Here is a 25,295-nt window from a genome sequence, read left to right on the forward strand (position 1 = left end):
GTTTTCTCATTAAGCCAGACATGTAGCAGAAGATGGAACTTTTTCTCATTAGGGTCTGCTTATTATCTTTTTGTTTTTGTCAGCCCCTTTCCATTAGTTTTCCTTCTGATACCTCAGAATGTTTCCTTCTGGGCTGTGCCCGGTTAAGTGCAGGGTCTGTCACTGGGAATTTTGAAAGAGTACCAGTCATAGATTATTCTGATACTTTTAGTAGCTTTCCCTCTCTCTTCCTTCTCACGGGCACAAGCTCCTCCTTCTCTGCTGTGTTTCCCAAGTCGGAAAACTAGATTGTGTTGGTCCAGCTTCTGCTTGCGAGGGTCCATAGTCTTTGCTTTTTTCCACTTCTGGTCCCACGTTCACTTTTTAAGTTCTAGCGACCACAGGAGGGCCAGGACAGTGTGACCGCAGGAGGCTATGCAGGCTTTGCATCCCTGGTTGCCCCTCCCCTGCTTTGCTTCTAGCTTTGGATTCTTCCCATCTGGCTTTCTTTTTCACCAGACTATTGAGAGATCCTGTCTGTAGTCCTGGCCTTAGGGGGAAGGCTAGAATAAGCTATTTGGTCAACATTGATTCTTTATTCCTAGGTCCTAGGTCTGTTGGGTCCCTTTCATTCTAGACATGGAGTAGTTCAAGCATTAGCTGTGAATACGTAAGGTTTAATTAAATAAGTGGAATCAGTCAGGTCGCCACAGAGAGTCAAGCTTACAGGGGCCCGTGGTTTAGGCCTGCTTGAACAGAGGGTTGTTAGATGTGTGTAACCTCTCTTCCTGTATTTTCCCTCTTAAACTTGTGTTCTCCTTATGCATACCCTGTCTTTCCACTTGCTCTGCATTTAGTCTTTGTTCTTCATTCCCAGATTTGAAAAGGACTGATGCCATTGAGACTCTCCTGATGAGCAAATTGTGTACAGTGTAAATACCGTTTTCACTGTTTTATTGTGCAGTGGTCCAGGTCTGTGTGAAGTAATCACAGCTTTAAACATCATGTAAAAATGAGCGCAATGTTTGGGTTACATTTCAGTAAACTATAAAGGTGCTGGTCGCGTTGAGTTTCCATCACCATGGAAAGTATCCAAAGCGATTAGACTCAAATGAGTGTCACGTGGTACCCTGAGCCCGCAGTGTCTCAGTGAGCCCACGTGGGCACATGCCGGCCTCGGCTGTTCAGCTGTGGCTCAGTCACGTAGTGTATTGACGAGTGCTGCTTCACACTGCCTGCTTCTCTTTCCCCTCAGCGTTTGCAGTTATCACCAGAGAAGTTCTTCACATTAAAAACATTTATAAAACTGATCATGTACAAGATGAGGTTAGCCATTTCTTTTTGTTTGTAGTAAAATATAAGTTCTCCAAAATATCTATTAATAGAGTATCAGTAAAAGTGATGTCTTTCGAATGACCTCATCTATTATTCATAGTAGACTTTGTGTTACAGGAGGTGAAGCTGAAAATAGTACACAGAAGGCTGAAGTTAGCCTTTCTTAGAAAACACGTCAGCACCCCAGAGCATAAAGCGTAAATATAGAAGCAGAGTGTGCTGTACCTGCCTCTTGTCCTCCTGTTCTGTTGCTTAACACATTTTCTCCCAGAATAAGCTCATGCTGTAGAATTTTTTTTCCTTTTATTTTGAGGTAGTGATACGGATAGGAGCTGCTGAGTCTGGTTTTTTGTTTTTTGTTTTTTGTTTTCCTAGTCTTTTGATCCTAGCCTCTGAGTGGTCTTGCCTTCATCCATCACAGAAGTCTCTTGTCCATTAACTTTTGCTGCTGAATTTTTTTTGAACTTTAATTTTTATTTATTCATTTTATGTCCTGGTCATACCCCTTCCCTCCCCCCCTCCCAGTCTCATCTTCCCTCTCTGTTTCTATTATCACCCCTCCCCTACTCCTCAGAGAAGGGGATCCCCCTACTCACCCACCCCAGCACATCAAGTCTTATCGGAACTGAGCGCATCCTCTTCCCCGTGGCCTGGTGAGGTAGCCGTGGCAGGGGAAAGTGACTGAGAAGCAGGCAACAGAGTCCATGTCAGAGTTAGCCCCCATTCCCCTTACTAGGGACCCATATGAGGACTGAGCTGCCCAACGGCTACGTCTATGTAGCAGGCTTAGGTCCAGTCAAGCATAGTCCTTGGTTGGTGCTTCAGTCTCCACAGGACCTCCTTGGCCCTGGATAGTTGGCTTTGTTGGTCTTTATGTGGAGCTCCTGTCCCCTCTGGGTACTTCTATTTCCCCCTCCCTCCACTCTTCCACAAGACTCCTGTCACTCCACCCAATGTTTGGTTGTGGGTCTCTGCACTGTTTCCATCAGGTGGGTGCTGTGTGGAGCCACTCAGAGGATGGCTCTGCTAGGCTCCCGTCTGCAGGCGTAGCAGAACATCATTAATAGTGTCGGGTTGGAACTCTTCCATGGGATGAGGCTCAGGTTGGGCCAGTCATCAGTTGGACACTCCCTCATTCTCTGCTTTATTTTTGTTCCTGCACATCATACAGGCAGGGTAAATTTTGGATCAAAGTTTTTGTGGGTAGGTTGGTGTTCCCCTCCCTCCACTAGGAGTCCTGTCTGGTTAGAGGGTGTCCTCTTCAGTCTCCATGACCCCTGTTACTAGGAGTCTCAGCTAGAGCCACCCTCAATTCCTCCCAGAGCCTACCCTGTTGTGGGTCTCCAGGTTGTCACTGACAAGTCCCTGACTAAGGTTTCTCTCTGTAAGCCCCCTGTCTCTCCCCCATTTCTCCTCAGGTCAGATACTGACCCTCGTTTCTCTCTGTGCTCCCTCTTTTAGGGAAGAGAACAGGGGCTACAGAGATTTCTGCTGAACTTCAGTTTCCCAGGAGGAGTGAGGGATTAGAGGTGAAGAGAAAGCTTATTGACTGTGCCTGTCACTGGGAAGGTTTAGGACCAGAAGTGGGAAAAGGGCACATGGGACTTTGATACTTTTTCCTGTTTCGTTGTGTCTGCCTTCTCACCTGATCACTGTGGTCACTGCAGTTTCCCTGAGAATTAAGCACAGGCCAGAGACCTGGGTTCAGATTCTGACTGGTATTTCCAGTGTGCTTTTCAGCAAGCAGCTGAACCCTGCCAACCTTGTGTTATGTGTGTTTTTTTGTTTGTTTTTGGTGGGGAGAACGTACCATGGCCCAAGTGTGTAGGTGAGAGGACAACTGGAAAATCATTTCTCTCCTCTTACCTTGTGGGACCTGAGATCAAATCCAGGCTTGGTGGCAAGCTCCCTTACCCACTGAGCCCTCTCGCCGATCGTATGTTCTGAGGCAGTTTTGTTTTTTTTTTACGGCCGTGTACTCATACTCATGCTGCCTCAGCTTTCTGAGTGTTAGCATTAGGACTGCACCACCACATCTGGTAACATCTCTTATTGGGAAGGTTCGCTGTGTGCAGTGTTGCAATGCAAAGCTTGAGGCAGCATTGTTAGTGTTTCCATAAAGCCGGGCTTGGAAGAGACACAGACTAAAGGTAATGGGTGTTTGGAATGTTCCTAAAACTGCTATTTTTTTCTTCTTTCTGTTATAGGGATCTTTTATTTAGCCAAATGTATGACAAATTAAGTGAAAATTCAGTGGCAAAAGGAGTGTTTTTGGAGTGCCTTGAGCCTTACATTCTAAGTGATAAATTGATGGGGATTACACCTCAGGTCATGAAAGACTTGATTGTTCATTTTCAAGATAAAAAGCTCATGGAGAATGTGGAAGCCCTCATTGTCCACATGGACATCACCAGCCTGGATATTCAGCAGGTGAGTTGACAGTCTGCTCACTCCAGTAAGCACTGTTCCTCCACTGATCGTACTGATATTACCTGGCCAGTAAGGCCTGTGCCTCCTTCCCCAGACCCCAGGCTTCATGATGTACGCCTCAGGAGTCTGTGCAAGTAAGTGAGGTGATAAATGCCCCCAAGAGAGTGTCTTCTGTTTCTTCGACCTTCTCCAGAGCTCAGGGCAGCTTGTCTTTAAATAACCCAGGAAACGCTTCTTGCCTGACTAACATGGCTTTCATCTGGAAGGTTGTTTTCAACCAAGGATACCGTCTCATTAACGAGCAACCATTTTTACATTTAAGAGAATGATGTTGTTTAAAAGTCAGCTAGTGCATGAAGCAGAGTTGAGTTTTGAAATGGAGAGGATGGTATGTGAGAGGCAAATCACAGGGCTTCTTGGAATAAGCCATCAGCTGTGGCTGACGGTACATCTGGGTTCAGGCAGCTGTGTGGATAATGGATGTGGTGTTCAGGCAGCTGTCATTGATAGCAGATTTGAGGACCAGTGAGATTTCAGTTCTTACTTGAAGGTCATTTCTGTGGCATTTCACAACTTAACTCTTTAATTACATTAGTCCTCATAATGAGTGTGTTTCTTCCCTAGCTAGAGGGTAAGAGTGGCTCAAACCTTTTGTAAAGGTGCAGAACCAAGCTCATAACAAAGCTTGGGAACACCATTATTATTTTTCTAATGTTGGTGAACATTCGAGGTAAAGCAGGTCCTTTTTGTGAATGCCTTTCTGGTATGAGGCTGATTTGGTGCAGACTGCACAGTGTGATAGCAGCTCAGTGTTTTTTGTTTTTTGTTTTTCTCGATGCAGTTTATTCAGGAACCTTGAACAATCTTCTGACCCTGGGGAAAGCCAGCCCACAGCTTAAATAGCCTCTGGGTAGCCAACCCCAGCGTGCCACGTGGGCAATGCAGATAGGTCCACATACACGGAAGCAAGCCAGATTCTCAGCCTTAGCCAAATATGGAGTTGTTCGTGACAGAGAGCACTCACCATCGGGAAGGTGGAAGGCAGAAACCAGCTCCATCTTTAAGGCATAGCATTCCGCAGCTCTCTACAGTTCCCCCTTTTTGTTTTAGACGCATCAGGCAAGAGTAGAGGTCTGATCTCTGATATTAGAAATAAATTGGGACTTTGTACCAATGTTCATTTAGGTGTCATCCACCCAAAGAGCATCAGACCCGTCCGATACCTTTTTCTCAGAGGCGGGACCTGGGGCATCAACCCACATGCAATCAGACATGCTCTTCTCTGGGTCAAAAGCGGCTGACCCTGAGTGCAGTGCTTAGCCTCGCATCCTGAGTGTAACATTTTAGCTTTTTATGGTAGCCAACCATGCTTGGGGAGACTGTCCTGCTTCAATGGCTGTAAAGGCCTGAATGATCATGGAGCAGCTCAGTGTTTTGAGACCATGTTTGTTATTAATCTGCCCTTATATGGCGGTCACACCTAGGAAAAATTTTTATTTCTTCCCATTATTTTTAGCTTTTCCTAAATATAGCATATATATTCTCTGATCTTTTCTACATTGAAACAACACAAACTCCTCCCAGTTTCGCTCTCTCTGTGTCAGTCTTCCTATCCCAGTCACCAGCCTCCTTCCTAGTCACACCAAGTTTTATAAGCTTTGTTTGTTTCTCTCTTTTCACTTGCCTTACATCCTGATAACTTCTCCAGTTTGCTTTCACCAGGGTCAGTAAGGACTTTGCCTAGCTGTACTGAACAATATCGTGCATATGTGTGTGTGTATGTGTTTACTGGTGTGCATGTATGTGTGTTGTGTGCGTGCATGTGTGTGTGTGTTTGCTGGTGTGCATGTGGAGGCCAGAGCTCAGTCTTCAGTGCCCAGCTTCTATTTGGGCCTCCCACTGGGACCTGGAGCTCTCTGATTAAGCTAGGTCAGAGCTCCAGGGTCCTGTCTTCACTTCTCTGGTGCTGGGATTATAAGCACACTGCCATACCTGGCTCTTTCCGTAGATGCTGGGGATCAAACTCAGGTCCTTAAGTGTGGATGACAAGCACGTTACTGACAGACCTAGCTCTCCAGGCTCCGAATGATATCTTTAAATCCTTATTGAACTTACTTTCACCTGCAGCGTTTGTTAATTCGTCAGGGTCTGAGGGTGCTGCAGCTGTACTAGTTGTCAAGTGTCTCTTCATGAAGTCTGGAGAAAAGTTTGTCAGTGAACAGAAAGATAAGTAAGCAAACCAGAGAATATTTGAAAACAAGTGTTACAAAGGACAGTAGAGTAGAGAGCTAGGCTGCTATTGAAAATGAATAGTACCGCTGCAGAAGGTCTTGGAAAACTGAGAGTGGCTTTCCCAGTATTCGGGGTTGTGGAGGCAAAGTCAGGAGGATTTGAGGTTCAAGTTATGAGTGACAGAGTATGTTTCGGGCCAGCCTGGGGTCCACGAGACTGTTAAGAAAGACAAGTAAATACGAACACAGAGAAAGAAATCCACATTGCCAGCATTTTAGAGGAGAAGATTGTTTTAGGTGAAAACCAGTGTAAAGGGGAGAAGGGACTCTGGCTTCAGTGTTAAAATGACAGGCAAAGGCCAGTGGATCTTCAGCCTGATGGACAGCCTGAAGGACAGCTCACAGGACAAGGTAAAATTTGTCCGCTGAAGCTGAATTGCTCTGCTGCCAGGGATGGCGGTAGTGTGACAAAGAGAGGCAGCGTGATGTGATGTTTTGGAGATGGTAAGTTGGGTGTGAGGATGTGTGAGTGAGAGAGCTAGAGAATTTAAAGATGTTCATTTACAGGTAGAGTAAATAGCTTGATGATGGTTGGAAGACAAACAGGGCCAGAGGCAGAACTGGGAGTCTGGCTGGCCGTTTGTCCTGCAATAGTTGCTGGACATCTTGGTGAGGGTATTGGCCACTGGATGGGGCCGAGGGGAGATCAGGCTTGAAGATATGCATAGCCATAGTAGGGAGACGGTAACAGAGAGATTGCCCCTGCCTACCTGACCTGTCCCTGCCTGGTACTGTTCTCTCCTGCAGCCCTGTTGACTTGGATGATGATACAGCCCTCAGAGGAACAGAAAACAGAGGACTCCATTCTGCTCGCCATCTGTTTCTCTAAATGCCTCTCTTCTCTCTCTGTTCAACCACACCTACTCCTTTTCCATGGTCCTGTCCTTAACCGTCTCCTGCCAGTGCAACCCCTCATGTTCATTTCTTCCTTTGCCTCACAAGGCAGGTCCTTTAGTCCCAGCTCATCTGTTGTTCTGAATGACTCTGAATGCTGAAAACAGACTCATTCTTTTAGAATGCTTTTTGTAGTTGTAAATAATGGGGTGTGTGTGTGTGTGTGTGTGTGTGTGTGTGTATCTGTGTGTCTAGTTGAATGTCTTCATAAGTCTTTTTATTATTTCTCTTATTTCTGAGATTATAATTGTCATTTCCCCTTCTTTCCTCCCTATAAACCACCTCGTGTATACCTCCTCAGGAGCCCTAACTTACACCATTTTGTTGTCTCCTTTGAAGAGTGTCTAAGCTGAGTGAGCATTACTTCTAGGAGGGTTGAGCCCCAGGCTAGGCCTGTCTGTCACTTTAGTCTATGCTAAGGAGGTGTTTTGTAGATTTTTGAAGAACTGTTTTAATGATTAAAAGTAAAATGAATATTGAAAGGAGGGAAGGTTACAAAGAAACAAAATTAGCAGTTGAGCGATATTTTAAAGTAGCTGTTGTACTGTTTGAACTAATATTGGACCTGCAATAACACACCTCCATAGGGTTTCAGTCTTTATATTTCAGTTTCCATCAGAGAAGAGTGAATAATACAGCTCAGGGAAGGGAAAGGTCTCCATTCTCAGAGCTGGAAGGGAAGCCTGTGCTGTGATGGTGTTGGATGCATGTCAAGAGAGTTTTCCTTCTACAGGTGGTTCTCATGTGCTGGGAAAACCGTCTGTACGATGCCATGATCTACGTCTACAACAGAGGCATGAATGAGTTTATCAGCCCAATGGAGGTAAGGTATTGTCTAACGTGACATTTCACATTGTCTAGTTCTCTCTACTCCCATTTACTTTGAATAGTTAGTTTTCATCTAATAATTTTAATTTTTTATCAGTTTATTAGAACTACATTCATTTAAAATAATTTTTATTACATTTATTTCTTTTGTGTGTGTGCATGCCTGTCTGTATTTATCCATGGACAGGTATGTGTGTGCGTGTCAAGAAGAGTGTGTGTGTGGGGGGGTTGGTTCCCTTTCTTCTGCCACGGAGTCCTGGGGATTAAGCTCAAGCTGCCAGGGCACTGTCACCACTGAGCCATCTCACTGACCCTTAGCTTGGGACTTTTAGGTGGTATTTTTTAATTTTTAATTTAATTTAATTTTTTGTTGTTGCTGTTGCTGATTTTGGTGATTGAACCCAGGACCTCTCTTGTATGATGTGTATTCTCCATCACAGAGCTATACCCTTAGCCTCAGTGGTCTTCAGCTTCTTATCCTAGGTGCCTTTTGTTTATCTGCATAGGTAAATACTAAACATCAGGGAAGAGTAGGTAGAAGTAATGCCCACTTGTTAAGTTCTTTTCTGTTTTTTATGCTATGGTAGTAACTTTTCCAAAAGGTATACGAAATTTGATGCTGTTGGGCGATGCTGTTTCTGCGGGTGGGCCCTGAAAGTAGCCGGTAGTCACTGTGAATTGCTAATGAGTGGATTTGCCGAATACAGAATATTAAGGCATTCGTGATGCTGTCATTGCTCTCCTCACTGGGAGAGGCGTTGATTGCAACCTCCTTGTCACTGTGGATGATGTGGCTCTCTGTCCCTGCTTATTGAAGTAGTGCAGCAGTGCTCCAGGGAGCCAGACACTTGCTCTAACATTGTTAGGCCAGTAGTCACTCAGTTGCAGTTTCTTTGAGCACACCACATTTGATTTTGGTCACACCCTTTTCTCCCGTGGCTGATGCTGAAAATCTGCTCTCTTTCAGCCTTGTCAGCCCCTTGGTAGGGCCCCGTCTTGGCTCTGTGCAGAGTACTCTCATGCTGCTCCTAAACCACCACTAGGGAGAACTAATGTAGTTTCCAGTTCTTCTCCAAATCATTCCTTAAAGACAGTTCTCATTTGAGGCATTCATCCCACACCGATAGATGGTTGTTGAGGCTGGGTTGATGAGGTGGCTCAGTGTGAAGGCTCTTGACAGTCTGACCTTGATCCTTGGAGCTCACGTGGTGGGAGGAGAAACTGATTCTAACAGATTGTCTTCTGAATAACAAAGCTCTTTTCAGAACCTGTCAGAAATCATGATCTAGACAGAGACCTAGCTGGCATCACTAAATGGGGGCCTGGCTCCAGAGTTTTCATGGTTGTTCTTCTGAGTAACTCTGTTTGTATAGTAAGTTTTATATTTAGTCTCACGGCAAATAAAGGTTTAATAACTCCATCAAAGAAAGGTTTAATAGCTTTAATGCTCTTGATTATCTTTTAAATTACTATGCTTTGAAATGATGATGATTTTTCTGTTTCAATTTAGAAACTTTTCAAAGTCATTGCTCCTCCTCTGAATGCAGGAAAAACTCTTACAGGTATTAATTTTCTTTTCTTTTTTGAAAAGATTAGTTACATTGTGATTGGTGGGGACACACATGCTCCTCAGTGAACTTGTGGAGGTCAGACGACAGCACTGCACACTCTCCTGCTTATCTCCTTCCGCCTGGCTCGTTCAGCATGTGCGCAGACACCTCGTTGTCTTGCCATCCCTCCCCCACCTTATTTCTGGACATAGGATTTGTCCTTGAACCTGGAGCCATCAGGTTGGGGTAATGCTGGTGAGCCAGTCAGTTCTAGGGATTTGCCTAACAGTCTCGAGATGACAGGGATGCTTGGCCATGCCTGGCTTTTAGATAGGTGCTGGGATCCAGACTCAGGTATGAAGCACAGCAACGCTTTATACACGGAACCTTGCTGCCAGCCCCCATCCCTGCACCCCAACATTTTCCTCTTATTTCATCAGAAAACACATTATTATATAGCTGCCTTTTAAATCATAGTGGGATTTATTTTATGACTTACTATCTGGTCTGTTCTAGAGAGTGTTTCAAACACACTGGGGCACATACTGAAAATATTGTCTTGAGGTGGAACATTCTGGAATTGCTATTGGCTTATGGTTCTGTTCATGTCTTCTGTGTCCTGTATGCCTTCTTAATTGTTTTATCTGTTGTTGAAAACTGGCTGGAGGTCTTTACTGGTATTTCGTTGTTCTGTCTCATGCCTCAGTCCCTCCAGTTTTATAGCTAATATTCAGAAATTATTTATCACTTAGATGAATGACAGTTTCATGGGACATCTTCAAATTGTTTATAACTATGATGGTATTTAACTTTTCGAATTTTATGTAGCCTAACTCCTTTTGTAAAGTAATTTCTAAAGGCTTAGTAACTGCTTGCTATCAAAATGTTTTATGTTCATGGTAAATGAACTGGTGGCATTATGTACTAAAATTACTTTAGTTCAAACATGAAAGTAGATCACTGCCAGACTCATCTATTTGCTATTTAGCTGAACTGAAGCAACAACATAAATTAATTTTTTATTGCTTTTCAAAAGTTTGTGAGCTGCATCTTACTGCCTTTGAAGGTTTAGACTTCATGTGGAAAGCACTGTTTATGAAAATTGCTAAATTACACAGTGCAAGTCTTAGAATTCGGAACCACGTCTACTTGAGAAGCTGGGAAAACAGGCCTGAGACCGACTCTGGTTTTACAGAGGCAGGGGCACCAGCTTCTACTCAGGCCACCTGGAGATAATCTGCAGCCAGGGGGAGGCGGCTGCCTGTCTCCCTGTCAAGCCCCTGGGTCTTCCCTATTTGTCGCCATCAGTAAATGTACCTATGCACCTTCCAGCCCCACGACCCCTGACTTGTGGCTGTCTTCGTTCAGTCTGTGTAGAGTCTGCAATTTCTAGCCAGTGGCGCAGTTCCTCTGGTTATTTATAAAGAAAAGTGACCCAGTCAGGATCTGTTGATTTTTATCTAGATCCTAAGACTGATTGGATACACCCAAAAACATTAGGGCCCGCCCTGCCCAGGGCACTTGCCAGATTAACAGATCAGAGAGACCTACTTGTTTGCTTTTGTTCAAGAATTTTCAGTTCTCTGACATGTAAGAGTTTCCCTTTGGCCTTGTTTCTTCATGAGTGGAGCTTCAGGGTCAGCATCAGGTTGTTAGGAGGGCCGTCGCTGGTCTTCTGGACATATGCATGGCTCTCGCGTGCAAGCATTGCTGAGATCCCAGGAATATGTTGTGGTTTTTAAACCTTGCCAGAGTCATCCTCCACTTTATCTTTTTAAAAGGTCTTAGTCCCGGGAGATAACAGTGCCTCAGGCAGCTGAGCATTTAACAGTAACAGTGATTGTGCCTTAAGAATATCTGGGATTGGTGCGGAGTCCAGACAGGCACAGTTATGTGGAGATCCTGGGTTCTGCTGCTTTCCCCATTGAGTATTCATTCCCTTGCTCATCTCATCAGGTAGTCCTACTAAGAATGGATCTTGTAAGTGAGCTGCCAGATTGGTAATAGGCATTGAACCTAGAGCCTCATGCAGGCCGGGCAGGGCTCCACATGCATGCAGCCACGGAACTGCATCCATAGCCCTCCTTCCTACCATCTGCATCTGTCATTCTCTCAGGCCAGAGAAACTAGAAGTCTTTCTGAGCATTGCTGTGCAGGTCACAGCGCCCTTACCTCAGGGAAAGGCCTCAGAGGAGAAAAACACGCTGGCTGCCCTCCGGTTGTTAGCATCTAATCCTTACAGCTACTTTGTGTATTAAGTGTGGGCTTACAGGGTTCTCCTCATTCTCTCTTTCTATTTACGATGATGGGGATAGGAGTCATTCCGTTTAGATGTAATATGTTAAATCTAATTACAGCCCAAACCTTGTATTGTTGAAATAGACTTGAAAGTTGGATTTCACACATAAATGATTGTTGAACATAGTACTGAAAAATCTAAATGGAGTTGAGTTTTTACCATAGAAAAGTACCTAGTGTGCGCTGGGAAGACTCACATAGTGGAGGATAGAGCTCAGGTCTGGTTGCGCTCCTGCGCATTCACTAATCACCTGCTTACAGTCAGACACTGGGCTGGATGCTTAGCATACAGATCCCATATTTCCCACTCCAAAGGAAGGCCTGGCTGTGGAATGGTGGAGAGAGGCCACCCAGAGTAAATTCATCTCTCTAGGAACATACTACAAGCTGGATATCCGTTTCCTGAGATTTTTAATACCTAAAGTATTCACATAATCTTCTTGCCTCCAAGGCCGACAGTATTGGAGCCCCAGACCCACAGGGTGGAAGGAGAGAACTGACTCCCAACTCCCAAAGTTGTGTTCCGACCTACATACGTGCACACAGGATACACACACACAGAGTATTTATTTAGTCAGTCAATAAGCCTGAACTTGGTGCATCAGTGAGGTGATTGCTGTCATGTGTCATCGTCGTTGAGGTGGATCAAATGACACTTTGAATTACGACAAAATACAATAACTCTTCATGTCTCCCTTTTGTTTGTAGACTACCACAGCCCTTAGTAATTACGAAGCTTACTGACAAAGAGATCTCTCACGTGAATTATGTCTAGGATTCGTGTGTCAAGACCAGAAGTTCCAGTTCACCACTCCCTAACAGATCCCTATAATCTTTGCTCCATAACTGTGTCACTTCACAGTGCTGGTGCGATTCCGTTGTGGGCTGCCATTAACCCCTTAGGCTAAAAGCTCATCTAATTATCTCACCAAATAACAATTTCTGAACATAGTTTAGATTGGGCTATTTAGTCAAGGTTTATTATTTGAGAACATGGCCTCCTGAGCCCTGTGCGCTGCGGGTGGTGGAGACCAGTCAGAACACATGGTGATAGTAATTGGCCATGATCTACAGTCCCTCAGCTTTCTCCCCTGCCTTGCTCTCAGGCTATCAATAACACGTAAGCATCTATTAGCTCTACAAATACAATCGAATGGAAAATTTAGAAAGTGAAAGTAATTTCCCACTTTAATTTTATGTTATTTGATGTTTAATTTTATGCTATGTTATTTGCCTCATCTTAATGACAACTTTGACAGTTTTCCCCATATAAATGTTACAGTTCTAAAAAGGCTGGAGAGAGAACTGCTAAGTGCCTTTCTTTCTGTTTCAGATGAGCAGGTCGTTATGGGCAACAAGCTCCTGGTATACATCAGGTGAGAGTTCTGGTGTGTCTGCGACAGTGTGTGCCTCACTCCATGTTTATACCAGGCGAGGGGTTCTGGTGCATCTGTGACTGTGCCCATCCACCTCTCCCGTGTTTGAAGTGCTATAGCAGTATCCTGTTTGTGTGGGGTTTTCCATTCTTTCAAAGCCATTTTAGTTTAGTTTAGTTTATTTTTGTTTTAATTTTCTTGTGATATAGTTTCTCTATGTAGCCTTGGCTGTCCTGGACTCACTTTGTAGACCAGGCTAGCCTGGAACTCACAGAGATCCACCTCCCTCTGCCTCCCCGAGTGCTGGGATTACAGACATGTACCACTGCACCCATCTCAAAGCTACTTGAGGTAGGGCAGGTTCTATGTCTGGCAGTATTTGAGGTAATTTTGTGTTACTCCTGATAGGCCTCAAAGGCAGGCAGACTGCTGACACCCCACAATGCACAGGGTGGTCCCACAACAGAGAATGCTCTCTCAGTTGCCAAGAGACCTGCTATATAGTGTATTCTTCTTTTACTAGCAGAAAGTCTGGGAGATGTTTTATCCCAGTTTTACATAAAAGGGCAAGAGGTTTGTAAGTCATGGAGACATTAGTGACAGAGGGAAAACTGCAATGTTTGTGTCTTGACCCATAGAAAAGAGTTCATTCCAGTAGAATATGAGGGTTAAGTCTGGGGAGACCTGGCCATGCAGTTGCTTGGCAGGACATGGCAGAAGCTTCTCAGAGCAACACTATAATTCCTGTAGCATTGGAGCAGACACTGGAGTAGATGTTGGGACCAGATGTACACCTCTTAAATTGACTCGTTAGTGAGCAAGAACGTAGCAACAGTTACCTAGTACTTTATTACCGTATTTTAAACTTTGGAATATCTGGTACCGAGTTGTTTCTATTATTAAAAATTGAAGATGGGTTCATAGAGGTGTAAAGTTGCACCCCACCCCAGAAAGTTAAGTAAGAGACATATTCAGATGTTTTAAAATAATTTAGCTCAAAAGTCAAACCATTTTTTTTTTTTAAGAAATTCTATTTCAAAGGTGAAACCATGGGGTAAATGCTTTCTCAGATGCAAACTCTCGCTAAAAGGCAGCCATTTCCCAGTGCTCACCACTGTAGCTCACTTCCAAGTGTTTCCCACCACTGTGAAACCTCTAGTTTAAGAGTCTCGAAGATTTTTATTTCAGCCATTCTAATGGAATCTCAGGGTTGTTTTGATTTGCATTTCCCTGATGACTAAGGATGGTGAGCCTTTCTTTAAATATTTTTCAGCCATTCGAGATTCCTCTGTTGAGAAGTCTTTAATTCTGTACTCCATCATTTTTTTTTTAAATTGGATTATTTGGTTTGTTGGAGTTTAATTTCTTGAGTTCTTTATATATTTTGGATCTGAGCCCTCTATGGGATATAGAGTTGGTGAAGATCTTTTCCCATTCAAGGCTATCGTTTTATCCTTTTGACAGTGTCCTTTGCCTTATAGAAGTTTTTCAGTTTCATGAGGTCCATTTATTAATCATTGATCTTAGAGCCTAAGTTGTTGGTGTTCTGTTCAGGAAGTTGTCTTCTGTGTCCATGTGTTCAAAGCTATTCCCCACTTTTTCTTGTTAGATTTAGTGTATCTGTTTTTATGTTGATCCACTAGGATTTGAGTATTGTGCATGGTAATAGACATGGGGCCATTTGTGTTCTTCTGCGTGAAGACATCCAGGTAGACCAGCACCAGTTGTTGAAGATGTTCCCCTCCCCCTCATTGTATAGTTTTGGCTTCTTTGTCAAAAATCAAGTATCTGTCACTGTGTGTGTTTACTTCTAGGTCTTCCATTTGATTCCATTGATCAGCCTGTCTGATTTTTTGCCAATACCATGCTGTTTTTATTACTATTGCTCTATAGTACACCTTAAAATTAGGGATGATGTTACCTCCAGAAGTTCTTTTATTATACAGGATTGTTTTAGCTATCCTAGGATTTTTTTTTTCCATATGAAGTTGAGTATTATTCTTTCAAATAATGTAAATAATTGGGTTAAAAATTTTATGGGAATTGCATTGAATCTATAGATTGCTTTTGGTAGGATGGCCATTTTCATGATGTTAATCCTACCGGTCCACGAGCATGGAGAATCTTTTTATCTTCTGATATCTTCTTCAGTATCTTTCTTCAGAGACTTGAAGTTCTTGTCATACGGGTCTTTCACTTGCTTGCATCAAGATATTTTATGTTATTTGTGACTATTGTGGACGGTGTTCCTTTCCTAATTTCTCTCTCAGCCCTTCTATTGCTTGTATAAAGGAGGGTGGCTGAATTTTTCTAGTTAGTTTTGTATCCAGCCACTTTGCTGAAAGTGTTGATCAGCTGTAGGAGTTCTCTGGTAGAATTTGGGTGGGGAGATAGTATACTTATGTATACTATCATCTGCAACTAGCAATACTTTGACTTCTTCCTATATAATTTGTATCTCCTTATTCTCCTTTAGTTGTCTGTTGCTGTAGCTAAAACTTCAATTTACTCTATTGAATAGATTTGGAGAGATTAGACAGCCTTGTCTTATCCCTGATTTTAGTGGAATTGCTTTAATTTTCTTTCCAATATATTTGATGTTGGCTATTGGTTTGCTGTCTATTGTCTTTATTGTAATTAGTTTTGTGCCTTTCATCACTGATCTCTAAGACTTTTATCATGAAGAGGTGTTTGATTATTTTTTTTCAAAGCCTTTTTCAGTATCTAATGAGATGATCATGTGTGTGGGTTTTTTTTTTTTTTCTGGTTTGTTTATATGGTGGATTACATTGATGGATTTATGTATATTGAACTATCCTTGCATCCCTGGGATGAAGCCTACGTGATCATGGTGGATGATGTTTTTGATGTGTTCTTGGATTTGGTTTGCGAGTATCTTGAGTATTTTTGCATCAATGTTCATAAGGGAAATTGGTCTGAACATTCTCTTTCTTTGTTGTGTCTTTGTGTGGTTTAGGTATCAGGGTGACTGACCTCATAGAATGAGTTTGGCAATGTTCCTTCTATTTCTGTTTTGTGGAATAGTGTGGGGAGTACTGGTATTAGCTCTTCTTTGAAAATCTGATAGACTTCTGCACTTAAACCATCTGATCCAGGGCCTGTTTTGGTTGGGGCACTTCTAATAACTGCTTCTATTTTCTTAAAGGTTAGAGGTCTGTTTAAATTGCTTACTTGATCCTGACTTTGTTGATATTTATTAAAAAAAATCACTTAGATTTTCCAGTTTTGTGGAGTACAGGGCTTTGAAGTAAGGCCTAACAATTCTTTGGATTTCCGTGGTGTCTGTTGTTATGTCCCCTTTTTCATTTCTGCTTTTGTTAATCTCTTTCTTTTAGTTAATGTGGCTAAGGGTTTGTGTATCTTGTTGATTTTCTCAAAGACACAACTCTTGATTTTATTGATTCTTTGTATTGTTCTCTTTGTTTCTAACTTACTGGTTTCAACTCTGAGTTTGATTATTTCCTGTCCTCTACTTCTCTTGGGTGTGTGTTTGCTTTTTTTTTTTTTTCCCCTAGAGCTTTCAGGTATGCTGTTAAGTCACTAGTATGAAATCTCTTTAATTTCTTTATGAAGACACTTAGTGCTATGACCTTTCCTTTTAGTACTGCTTTCATTGTGTTCCTTAAGTTTGGGTATGTTGTGTCCTCATTTTCATTGAATTCTAGAAAGCCTTTAATCCCTTTTTAAATTTCTTTCTTGACCTAGTGGCCATTGAGTAGGGAGTTGTTCGGTTCCATGAGTGTATAGGATTTCTATTATTTCTGTTGTTGAAGTACAACTTTAATCCATGGTGGTCTGATAAAATACATGGGGTTATTTCGGTTTTCTTGTATCTGTTGAGACTTGCTTTGTAACCAAGTATATGGTCGATTTTGGAGAAAGTTCCATGACGTGCTTAGAAGAAGGTATATTCTTTTGTGTTTGGGTAAAATATTCTGTAGATATGTTAGGACCATTTGATTCATGACGACTGTTAGTTTCCTTATTTCTCTGTTTAGTTTCTGTTTCAGTGACCTGTCCATTCACCAATGGGGTATGGAAGTCTCCCACTATTAATGTGTGGGGTTTGATGTGTGATTTAAAGCTTTAGTAATATTTCTTTTTGTGTGTGTGTGTGTCTGTTTCTCTTTTTATTAATTTATTTTTTCAAATAAATTAAAGTTTTTTCATTTTGTATCCCTGCTGTAGCCCCCTCCCTCATTCTCTCTCAATCCCACCCTCCTTCCCTCTTCTTCTCCTATGCCCCTCCCCCAGTCCACTGATAGGGGAGGTCCTCTTCCCCTTCCCGATGACTCTCCTATCAGGCCTCATCAGGACTGGCTTCATTGTCTTCCTCTGTGGCCTGGTAAGGCTGCTCCTCTATTAGGGGGAGGTGAACAAAGAGCCAGCCACTGAGTTCATGTCAGAGACAGTTCCTGCTCCCCTTGCTAGAGAACCCCCTTGGAGACTGAGCTGCCATGGGCTACATCTGTGCAGGGGTTCTAGATTATCTTCATGAATGGTTGGTCCTTGTTTGGAGTATCAGTCTCAGAAAAGACCCCTGTGCCCAAATTTTTTGGTTCTGTTGCTCTCCTTGTGGAGCTCCTGTCCCTCCAGGTCTTTCTATCTCCTCCTTCTTTCATAAGATTCCCTGAACTCTGCCCAAAGATCAAAAACTCAAGTGACAACACATACTAGAGAGAATTCCCACATTGTTGGTAGAAATGTAAACTTGTACAACCACTTTGGAAATCAATCTGGTGCTTTGTCAGAAATTAGGAATAGTGCTACCTCAACATCCAGCTATAGCACTCCTCGGCATATATCCAGACATGCTCAAGTATAGTAATATTTCTTTTACAAAGATGGATGCCCTTGTATTTGGGCATAGATATTCAGAATTGAGACAACATCTTGGTGGAGTTTTTCTTTGATGAGTATGAAGTGTCCTTCCTTACTAACTACTTTGATTAATTTCTGTTGAAGACTATTTTATTAGATATTAGAATGGCTATACCAGCTTGCTTCTTGGATTCATTGCATAGAAAATATTTTTCAGCTCTTTATTCTGAGGTAATTTTTATCTTTATGGCTGAGTTGTGTTTCTTGTATGCAACAGAATGATGGATGTTTACACATCCATTCTGCTAACCTGTGTCTTTTTATTGGGGAATTTAGGTCATTGATGTTGAGAGATTTTAATGATCAATGATTGTTAATTTTTCTTATCTTGATGTAGGTGTGTGTGTGTGTGTGTGTGTGTGTGCACCCATGTGTTGGATGTGGGTGTCGTTGTAGGTGTGGGTGTGTTTCCCTTCTTTGGGTTTTGCTGGTGTGGAATTATTTTCTTGTTTACTTGGCTGTAGTTAGCCTCTTTGGGCTGGAGTTTTCTTTCTAGTATCTTTTGTAGGGCTGTATTTGTGGATAAATATTGTTTAAATTTGGTTTTTGTTTTATCATGGACTATCTTGTTTTCTCTATGGTGACTGAAAGTTTTGCTGGGTATAGTAGTCTGGGCTGGCATTTGTGGTCTCTTAGAGACTACAAGACATCTACTCAGATCCTTCTTGCTTTTAGAGTCTCTGTTGAGAAGTTGGGTGTAATTCTGATAAGTCTGCCTTTGTATGTTACTTGGCCTTTTTCCCTTGGTGCTTTTAACATTCTTTGTTCTGTATATTTAGTGTTTTGATTATTATGTGGTAAGAGGATTTTCTTTTCTGGTCCAATCTATTTGGTATTCTGTAAGCTTCTTACATGTTTACAGGCATCTCTTTAAGCTGGGGGAATTTTCTTCTATGATTTTGTTGAATATTTTCTGTGCTTTGGAATTGGGATTCTTTCATTCTTCCCCTTCTCTTCCTCCTCCTCCTCCTCTTCTTCTTCCCCCTTTTCCTCCTTTCCTTCTCTTCCTCTTTCTTCTATTTTCCTATTATTTTTAGGTTTTGTTTTTTTCATAATGTTCCAAATTTCCTGATGTTTTGTGTCAGGAACTTTTTTGATTTAACTTTTTTTTTTGGCCAATGGATCTCTTTCTTCTATCATATCTTATATGTTGGATATTTTCTCTTCATCTCTTGCATTCTGTTGGTGATGCTTGTGTCTTTAGTTCCTCTTCTCTTACCTAGGTTTTCCATCTCCAGGATTCCCTCAGTTTGTGTTTTCTTTGTTGCTTCTCCTTCTATTTTCAGGTCTTAAACAGTTTTATTAATTTCCTTCACTTGTTTGATTATATTCCCTGTGTTTCTTTAAGGGATTTATTCATTCCCTCTTTAAAGGCCTCTATTATCTTCTTAAGATTGGATTTAAGGTCATCTTCTTGTGCTTTTGCTGTTAGTATATAGTAGGAGAGCTGGGCTCTGGTGGCTCTTTTTGATTGTGTTCTTATGCTGCTGGCCTTTAGCCATCTGGTTGTCCCTGTGCAGGCAGGCCTCCAGGAATAGAGGCGGAGTTCTGGGCCAGAAAATGGAGCACAGGAGAGCAGGTGCAGTTTACATTTGCTGAGTGTGCTTTAGGGGGATTTGGAAGACAGTGGATTGAGGTGGGGTTACTTGGTTGTTCCTGGTACCTGCAGGCCTCTGGGAATGCAGGCAGAGTTGTGGGCCAGATAATAGAGCACAGGGGACAGGACCCAGCTCTCTGCTGCTAGGCTTGCTCCGGGATGCCTGGCAGGCCTTATTCTTATTCTTTCTCACTCTCTCCCCTCTCATTCTCCTTTAAATGAAACTCCTTTCTAGGCTTTAAAGAAAAACCTCTCCTTCCCTCTAAAATACCATCATGTTTAAATCACCATATTGTACTGTTTCTGTCTAATATTCTCTTAGAGGCCCCCCCCCTTTTTTTTGCTTTGAGGCTCCTTCATGGCATTGAAGAACTTTAATTACAATAAACCTCATTTGTGAAGGCAGTTTAAACATCAGCTTATTTTCTGGACCACTAACGGTAGCCTTTTTATAATTTTTTTTTGACATATCCATTGCATAGTTCTTATCTGTGGTCAGCTGTCTGCAGAATAACAGTGATCTCATTTTGAACCTGACCTGACAAATGCTGAGTCTGTGTGACAATGGAAGCAGAAGCTCAGGGGGAGAAACTGAGGCATCAGGTGTGTTCTTCTTTGTTCTAGCTGTTGCCTGGCAGGTCGTGCCTACCCCCTTGGTGACATCCCTGAAGACCTTGTGCCCCTGGTTAAGAACCAGGTGAGTATTATTTTCATGGCATTTTATTGTCTGTCTCTTAGGGTGACTGGCTTAGCTGTGGTTTCTCTTGTTGTGGTAAGCACCATCCGCAGAAACAATCTGGAGGGGTAGGGTTTGTTTCCGATTAGTTATACAGCACAGTCCATCACAGAGAGTCAGGGAAGGAGCCAGAGGCAGGAACTGGTGCAGAGGCCGTGGAGGAGCGCTGCTCATTGGCTTGTTCCCATGGTTTGTTTACCTCTTTTTTTTATAGAACTCAGGACCACTTGCCCAGGGGTGGTCCTGAGTTATCAATAATTAATTAATCACTCATTAAGAACTTGCCTCGCAGGCCTCCCTACAGCCCAGTCTCATGGAGGCCTTTTCTCAAATGGCTGTAGCTTATGTCACACAGCTAGCCAGATGGTGGCTGAAGACAAACTGTGGCTACACTGCACATAGCTCAGGAACACCACTGTAAGGACAAGAGTCCACACTGTCACCAACTTTACCGTTTTGGGTAAAAGAGAATTTAAGAGAGACATTGAGTAACCCAGTGGCAATTTAGAGTGAATTCAGCCTGCCTTTGTTTCCACCATACGGGGTCCTTGCTCTCGAGGAAGATGTAAGATGGTAGAAAATAATAGCCAGTTGCTTTTCACTTGCAGGTTTTTGAGTTTCTGATCCGTCTACATTCTGTAGAAGCGTCCTCCGAGGAAGAAGTCTATCCTTATGTTCGGACTCTGCTACATTTTGACACACGAGAATTTTTGAATGTGTTGGCACTGGTAAGGGACACTGATTGTTAAGGTATTTTTTAATTCAAAGGTGTGTCTGTAAATTAGGAAGAAAACCCCACATGATGATGCTCTAGTGAGTCAGGAGTTGAAATTCTCAGACTGTCGGGTCTCTTAGTTCCCTGCTTACAGCCCTTTCTTCCCTTGCCGTTGTCTCTATTGTCAGAAAGCAAAAAGGACCACTTTTGTCTTTTGAAAGCTTTTGTCTAGGTGGTGTAATCTCTGGCAGGTGTGGTGAGCACGGGGGAAGTAACTGAAGCTGAGGTGGACTGTGGAAGATCTCCACTGAAAACACCTTCCTAAATGTTTAATTAGAAGTGAATTTGGATGAGCTGGGTTTTGTTTTTTATAATCATATAGCAGAATAATTATAGAAAAAGGAATGGCCCTTCCCAATATTGTACTTTCTTGTTTTGTTTAGCTTTAGTAAGATGGAAAGTGCTTATATTGCAGCATTTAGTGAAATCACCGGTTCACAGTAAAACACATTTACAGACACAATATTTGGAGAAAATGAAACAAGAAGGGAATACACTCAAATGTGAACAGTAGCTTTGTAAGATGGCGCCTATCTCTGTGTGCGAACAAGTGACAGTATACGACTGAGTAAACTCCTTTAAGAATTGAGTGCCAGGAGAGATTCGTTGCATCATAATCTGCATTGCTTAAATTTGATATCTGACGTCAGCAACAGTGACTTCAACTGCATATGGAGGAAGGGAAGAGAACCAATAGGAATTCAAATGTGATCAGTCCAGGAGGCATTAGCCATCCATTTCCATGTACTTTGAAGGATCCAATAGCTATTCTCATTCATTGCCAGTGATTTCTTTTTTTCCAGTGTGGTTTTTCGAGACAAGGTTTATCTGTGTCGTGTTGGCTGTCCTGGACTTGCTTTGTAGACCAGGCTGCCCTCAAACTCACAGAGATCCACCTTCCTCTGGGATTAAAGGCATGCACCACCACACCCAGCTACAAGTGATTATTTTTGTTTACTTTTCTTTAAATATTATTTTATTTGGGGGTCTTCTGTGAGGAGATAGGGCAGGGTCCTACAAACAGTTGTCTGAGTACTTAAGGCCAGTCCCATTTGACCTCAAACCTGCATAAGTTAAGAATGTTTGTATTATTAGGGTTAGTAAGTAAGTCCTGCCTGGCAGTCCTAGTATCCCCCACTGCTAGTAGTCTCAGCTAGGGTCATCCCCTTATCTTTCCAGGAGCCTTCCCCATCCCAATTTCCCTTCCCTCTCCCACCCTGTCATCCTCATCCTTGCTCTCCCTTCACCTGGTTGGTTCCCTTCCCCTCTCTACCCCTTCTTTCACCCAGTTCCCGATCTCCCTCCACTTCTGATGTCCATTTTATTTTTCTTCTTAGTGGGATTTGAGCATTCTCCCTTGAGCCCTCCTTGTAACTTAGCTTCTTTGGGTCTATGGGTTGTAGTTTGGTTATCCTGTACTATAGGGCTAATATCCGCTTACAAGTAAGTACATACTATGTGTGTCCTTCTGCTCCTGGGTTACCTCACTCAGGATGATATTTTTCATTTCCATCCATTTGCCTAAAAATTTCATGATTTCCTTGTTTTTTAATAGCTGAGTAGTATTCCATTGTGTAAATGTACCACATTTTCTTTATCCATTCTTCAGTTGAGAGACATCTAAGTTGGTTCCAGTTTCTGGCTATTACGAATAAAGCTGCTACGAACATAGTTGAGCAAATGTCCTTGCTGTGTGATAGAGCTTCTTTTGGGTATATGCCCAGGAGTGGTATACTGGGTCTTGAGTTAACACTATTCCTAAGTTTCTGAGAGATCTCCAGATTGATTTCCACAGTGGTTGTACAAGTTTGCAGTTCCACCAGCAATGGAGGAGGGTTCCCATTGCTCCACATCCTTGCCAGCATGTGCTGTCACTTGGGTTTTTGATCTTTGCCATTCTGACAGCTGTAAGATGGAATCTTAGAGTCGTTTTGATTTGCATTTCCCTGATGACTAAGGACATTGAGCATTTCTTTAAGTGCTTTTTGGTCATTAGAATTTCTTTGTTTAGCTCTGTACCCCATTTTTAATTGGGTTATTTGATTTGTTAGTGTTTCATTTCTTGAGTTCTTTATATATTTTGGATATTAATCTTCTATCGGATGTAGGGGTGGTAAAGATCTTTTCACAGTCTGTAGGCTACTGTTTCGTGCTATTGACAGTGTCCTTTGCCTTACAGAAGCTTTCAGTTTCATGAAGTCCTATTTATTAATTGTTGATCTTAGAGCCTGAGCTGTTGGTGTTCTGTTTAGGAAGTTGTTTCCTGTACCAGTGCTTTCCAGGGGAGAAAGGGCCGCACCAACCCACTCACAAAACCTTCAATCCAAAATTTGTTCTGCCTGCAGTGTGTGCAGGGATAGAAGATGAAACAGAAATTGAGGGAATGCCAGCCAGTGGCTGGCCCAGCTTGGGACTCGCCCCATGGGAGAGCCCCACCCCTGACACTATTAATGATACTTTGTGATCCTTGCAGAAAGGAACCTAGCATAGCTGTCATCTGAGAGGCTTCGCCCAGCAGATAATGCAAACAGATGCAGAGACCCACGGCCAAACATTAGGCGGAACTCAGGGAGTCTTGTGGAAGAGTTAGGGGAAGGATTGAAGGATCTGGAGATTCAAGGAAACCACAAGAAGACCTACAGAGCCAACTGACCTGGGCCCATGAGGGCTCATAGAGACTGAACCACCAACCAAAGAATATGCACAAACTGGTCCTAGGCCCCCTACACCTCTGAAGCTGATGGTCTGATTGGTTCTCAAGTGGGTTTCCTAACAACTGTAGTGGGGCAGTGTCTGGCTTGGACTCTGTTGCCTCTCTCTGGATCCTGTTTCCCTACCTGGGCTGCCTTGTCTTGCCTCCGTGAAAGAGGAGGCACTTAGTCCTGATGAGACTTGATGTGCCAGAGTGGGCTGGTACCCGGAGCAGGGGTATGGAGAAAGTGGGTGGGAGAGTGGGACTGGGAGAGGAGGGAGTGGAGTTTCAGTTGGAATGTAAAATAAACAAAGAAATAAATAAGAAGTAAGAGAATATATAAACGAGACCACATGGAGCCTACAAAGTGTGGCTTGTTTATCAAAAGGCTCTTACACATAGGATGTTTGTTGGCCTTGGCTTAAGAGTCTTCTTGCTGTCATATCATCCAGACCTCAGAATAACCTTTAATTGTTTATGTCCAAATTCCCAGATATCGTTGAACTTGAGTTTCAGATCTACATTTCTTTGTGGAACGGCACTCTACAGTGATGTGCCAGTTTGGGAGCCGTTTCCTACCACCACACCATAACACTCTTATGTCACCATTTCATTAGAGTTATAGAAACAAGCTTTCAATGTATGTTGCAAAGTAGTGACTGCGTGCTGCTAGTAGGAAAATGGCTGTGGAAATTCTCTTTTCCTTGTCACTGTTTATAGAACACTTGTTAATTCTCTATGCCTTTGGGTATTAGTTGAATGGCACTTCTGTAGCAAATGATACCCTCTGCATCTTCAGTAATATCTCAGATGAGCCGTCTGGAATAAGGGAGAAAGAGTGTGTGTGTGTGTGTGTGTGTGTGTGTGTGTGTGTGTGTGTGTCTGTACTTCATGTTCTAATAAGTCAGAAGCTGGAACTGAAATATTTTCTTGTCTTCAAGCAGAGTCATATTTAACTCATCTAAGTATAACAATATCTCCTGGTTGAACTTCCCAGATTAATAAGTACTCCTGTGATCTTTTTGTCAACTCATTTCAACTAACTGACTGCAAAGCATAGTAGTTGAAAAAAGTTTAACATATTTTATTTTTCTGTGTAAATAATTAATTAGATAATTCAAGGACTGTTTTTGTTTTGTTTGCTTTCAATAGTTGTTTTTAAAGTACCTGCCATGTGCCAGGCAGAAACAGGAAGGAAGTTCATGCCAATAAGAAGAAAGAGAAGGTGGAGAAAATTCATAGCCCATTTAAACACTAGCAAGTCCTCTAGTCTTGGCTTGGGTAGAACTGACAGAGTCTTAAGAGCCCATAGCTTTGCAGATCCTTTTAAAACATCACTGGCACAAAGTGCAGTCCGTCTCCTTGGTCAGGAATATAGCAACTAATGTCTCTGTTAATCTAACAGTCCTCAGAACCCGGGGCTAGGTGCAGACCAGGAGAAGGTGCTAGTGACTTTTCTCTCTCATGCTCAGCACCCAGGCGTGACTCAGCTCCCATCCCTTTGTGTGTAGACCTGTGTGAATTGGTGCTTTTGTAACATGCTACTGCCACCAGAATCCAATGTTTTTAATGTATATTATGTTCAGAACACAGTAAGCAATAATATAACATT

At 42.5% G+C, this 25,295-nt stretch overlaps 1 protein-coding gene across 1 annotated transcript in view; it reads left to right on the top strand.

The window, feature by feature from the left end:
• Vps8 (VPS8 subunit of CORVET complex) overlaps window positions 1-25,295 on the top strand; it is a 215,747-nt gene that overhangs the window by 75,189 nt on the left and 115,263 nt on the right. The window contains exons 22-27 of the mRNA XM_060370095.1: window positions 3,522-3,744; window positions 7,663-7,752; window positions 9,268-9,319; window positions 12,939-12,981; window positions 20,105-20,177; window positions 20,825-20,944. Coding sequence (XP_060226078.1) covers window positions 3,522-3,744; window positions 7,663-7,752; window positions 9,268-9,319; window positions 12,939-12,981; window positions 20,105-20,177; window positions 20,825-20,944 — 601 coding nt within the window. The remainder of the gene's footprint in view (window positions 1-3,521; window positions 3,745-7,662; window positions 7,753-9,267; window positions 9,320-12,938; window positions 12,982-20,104; window positions 20,178-20,824; window positions 20,945-25,295) is intronic.

The sequence above is a fragment of the Meriones unguiculatus genome, chromosome 17, assembly GCF_030254825.1.
Source record: "Meriones unguiculatus strain TT.TT164.6M chromosome 17, Bangor_MerUng_6.1, whole genome shotgun sequence".
In the NCBI taxonomy this organism is placed as follows: Eukaryota; Metazoa; Chordata; class Mammalia; order Rodentia; family Muridae; genus Meriones; species Meriones unguiculatus.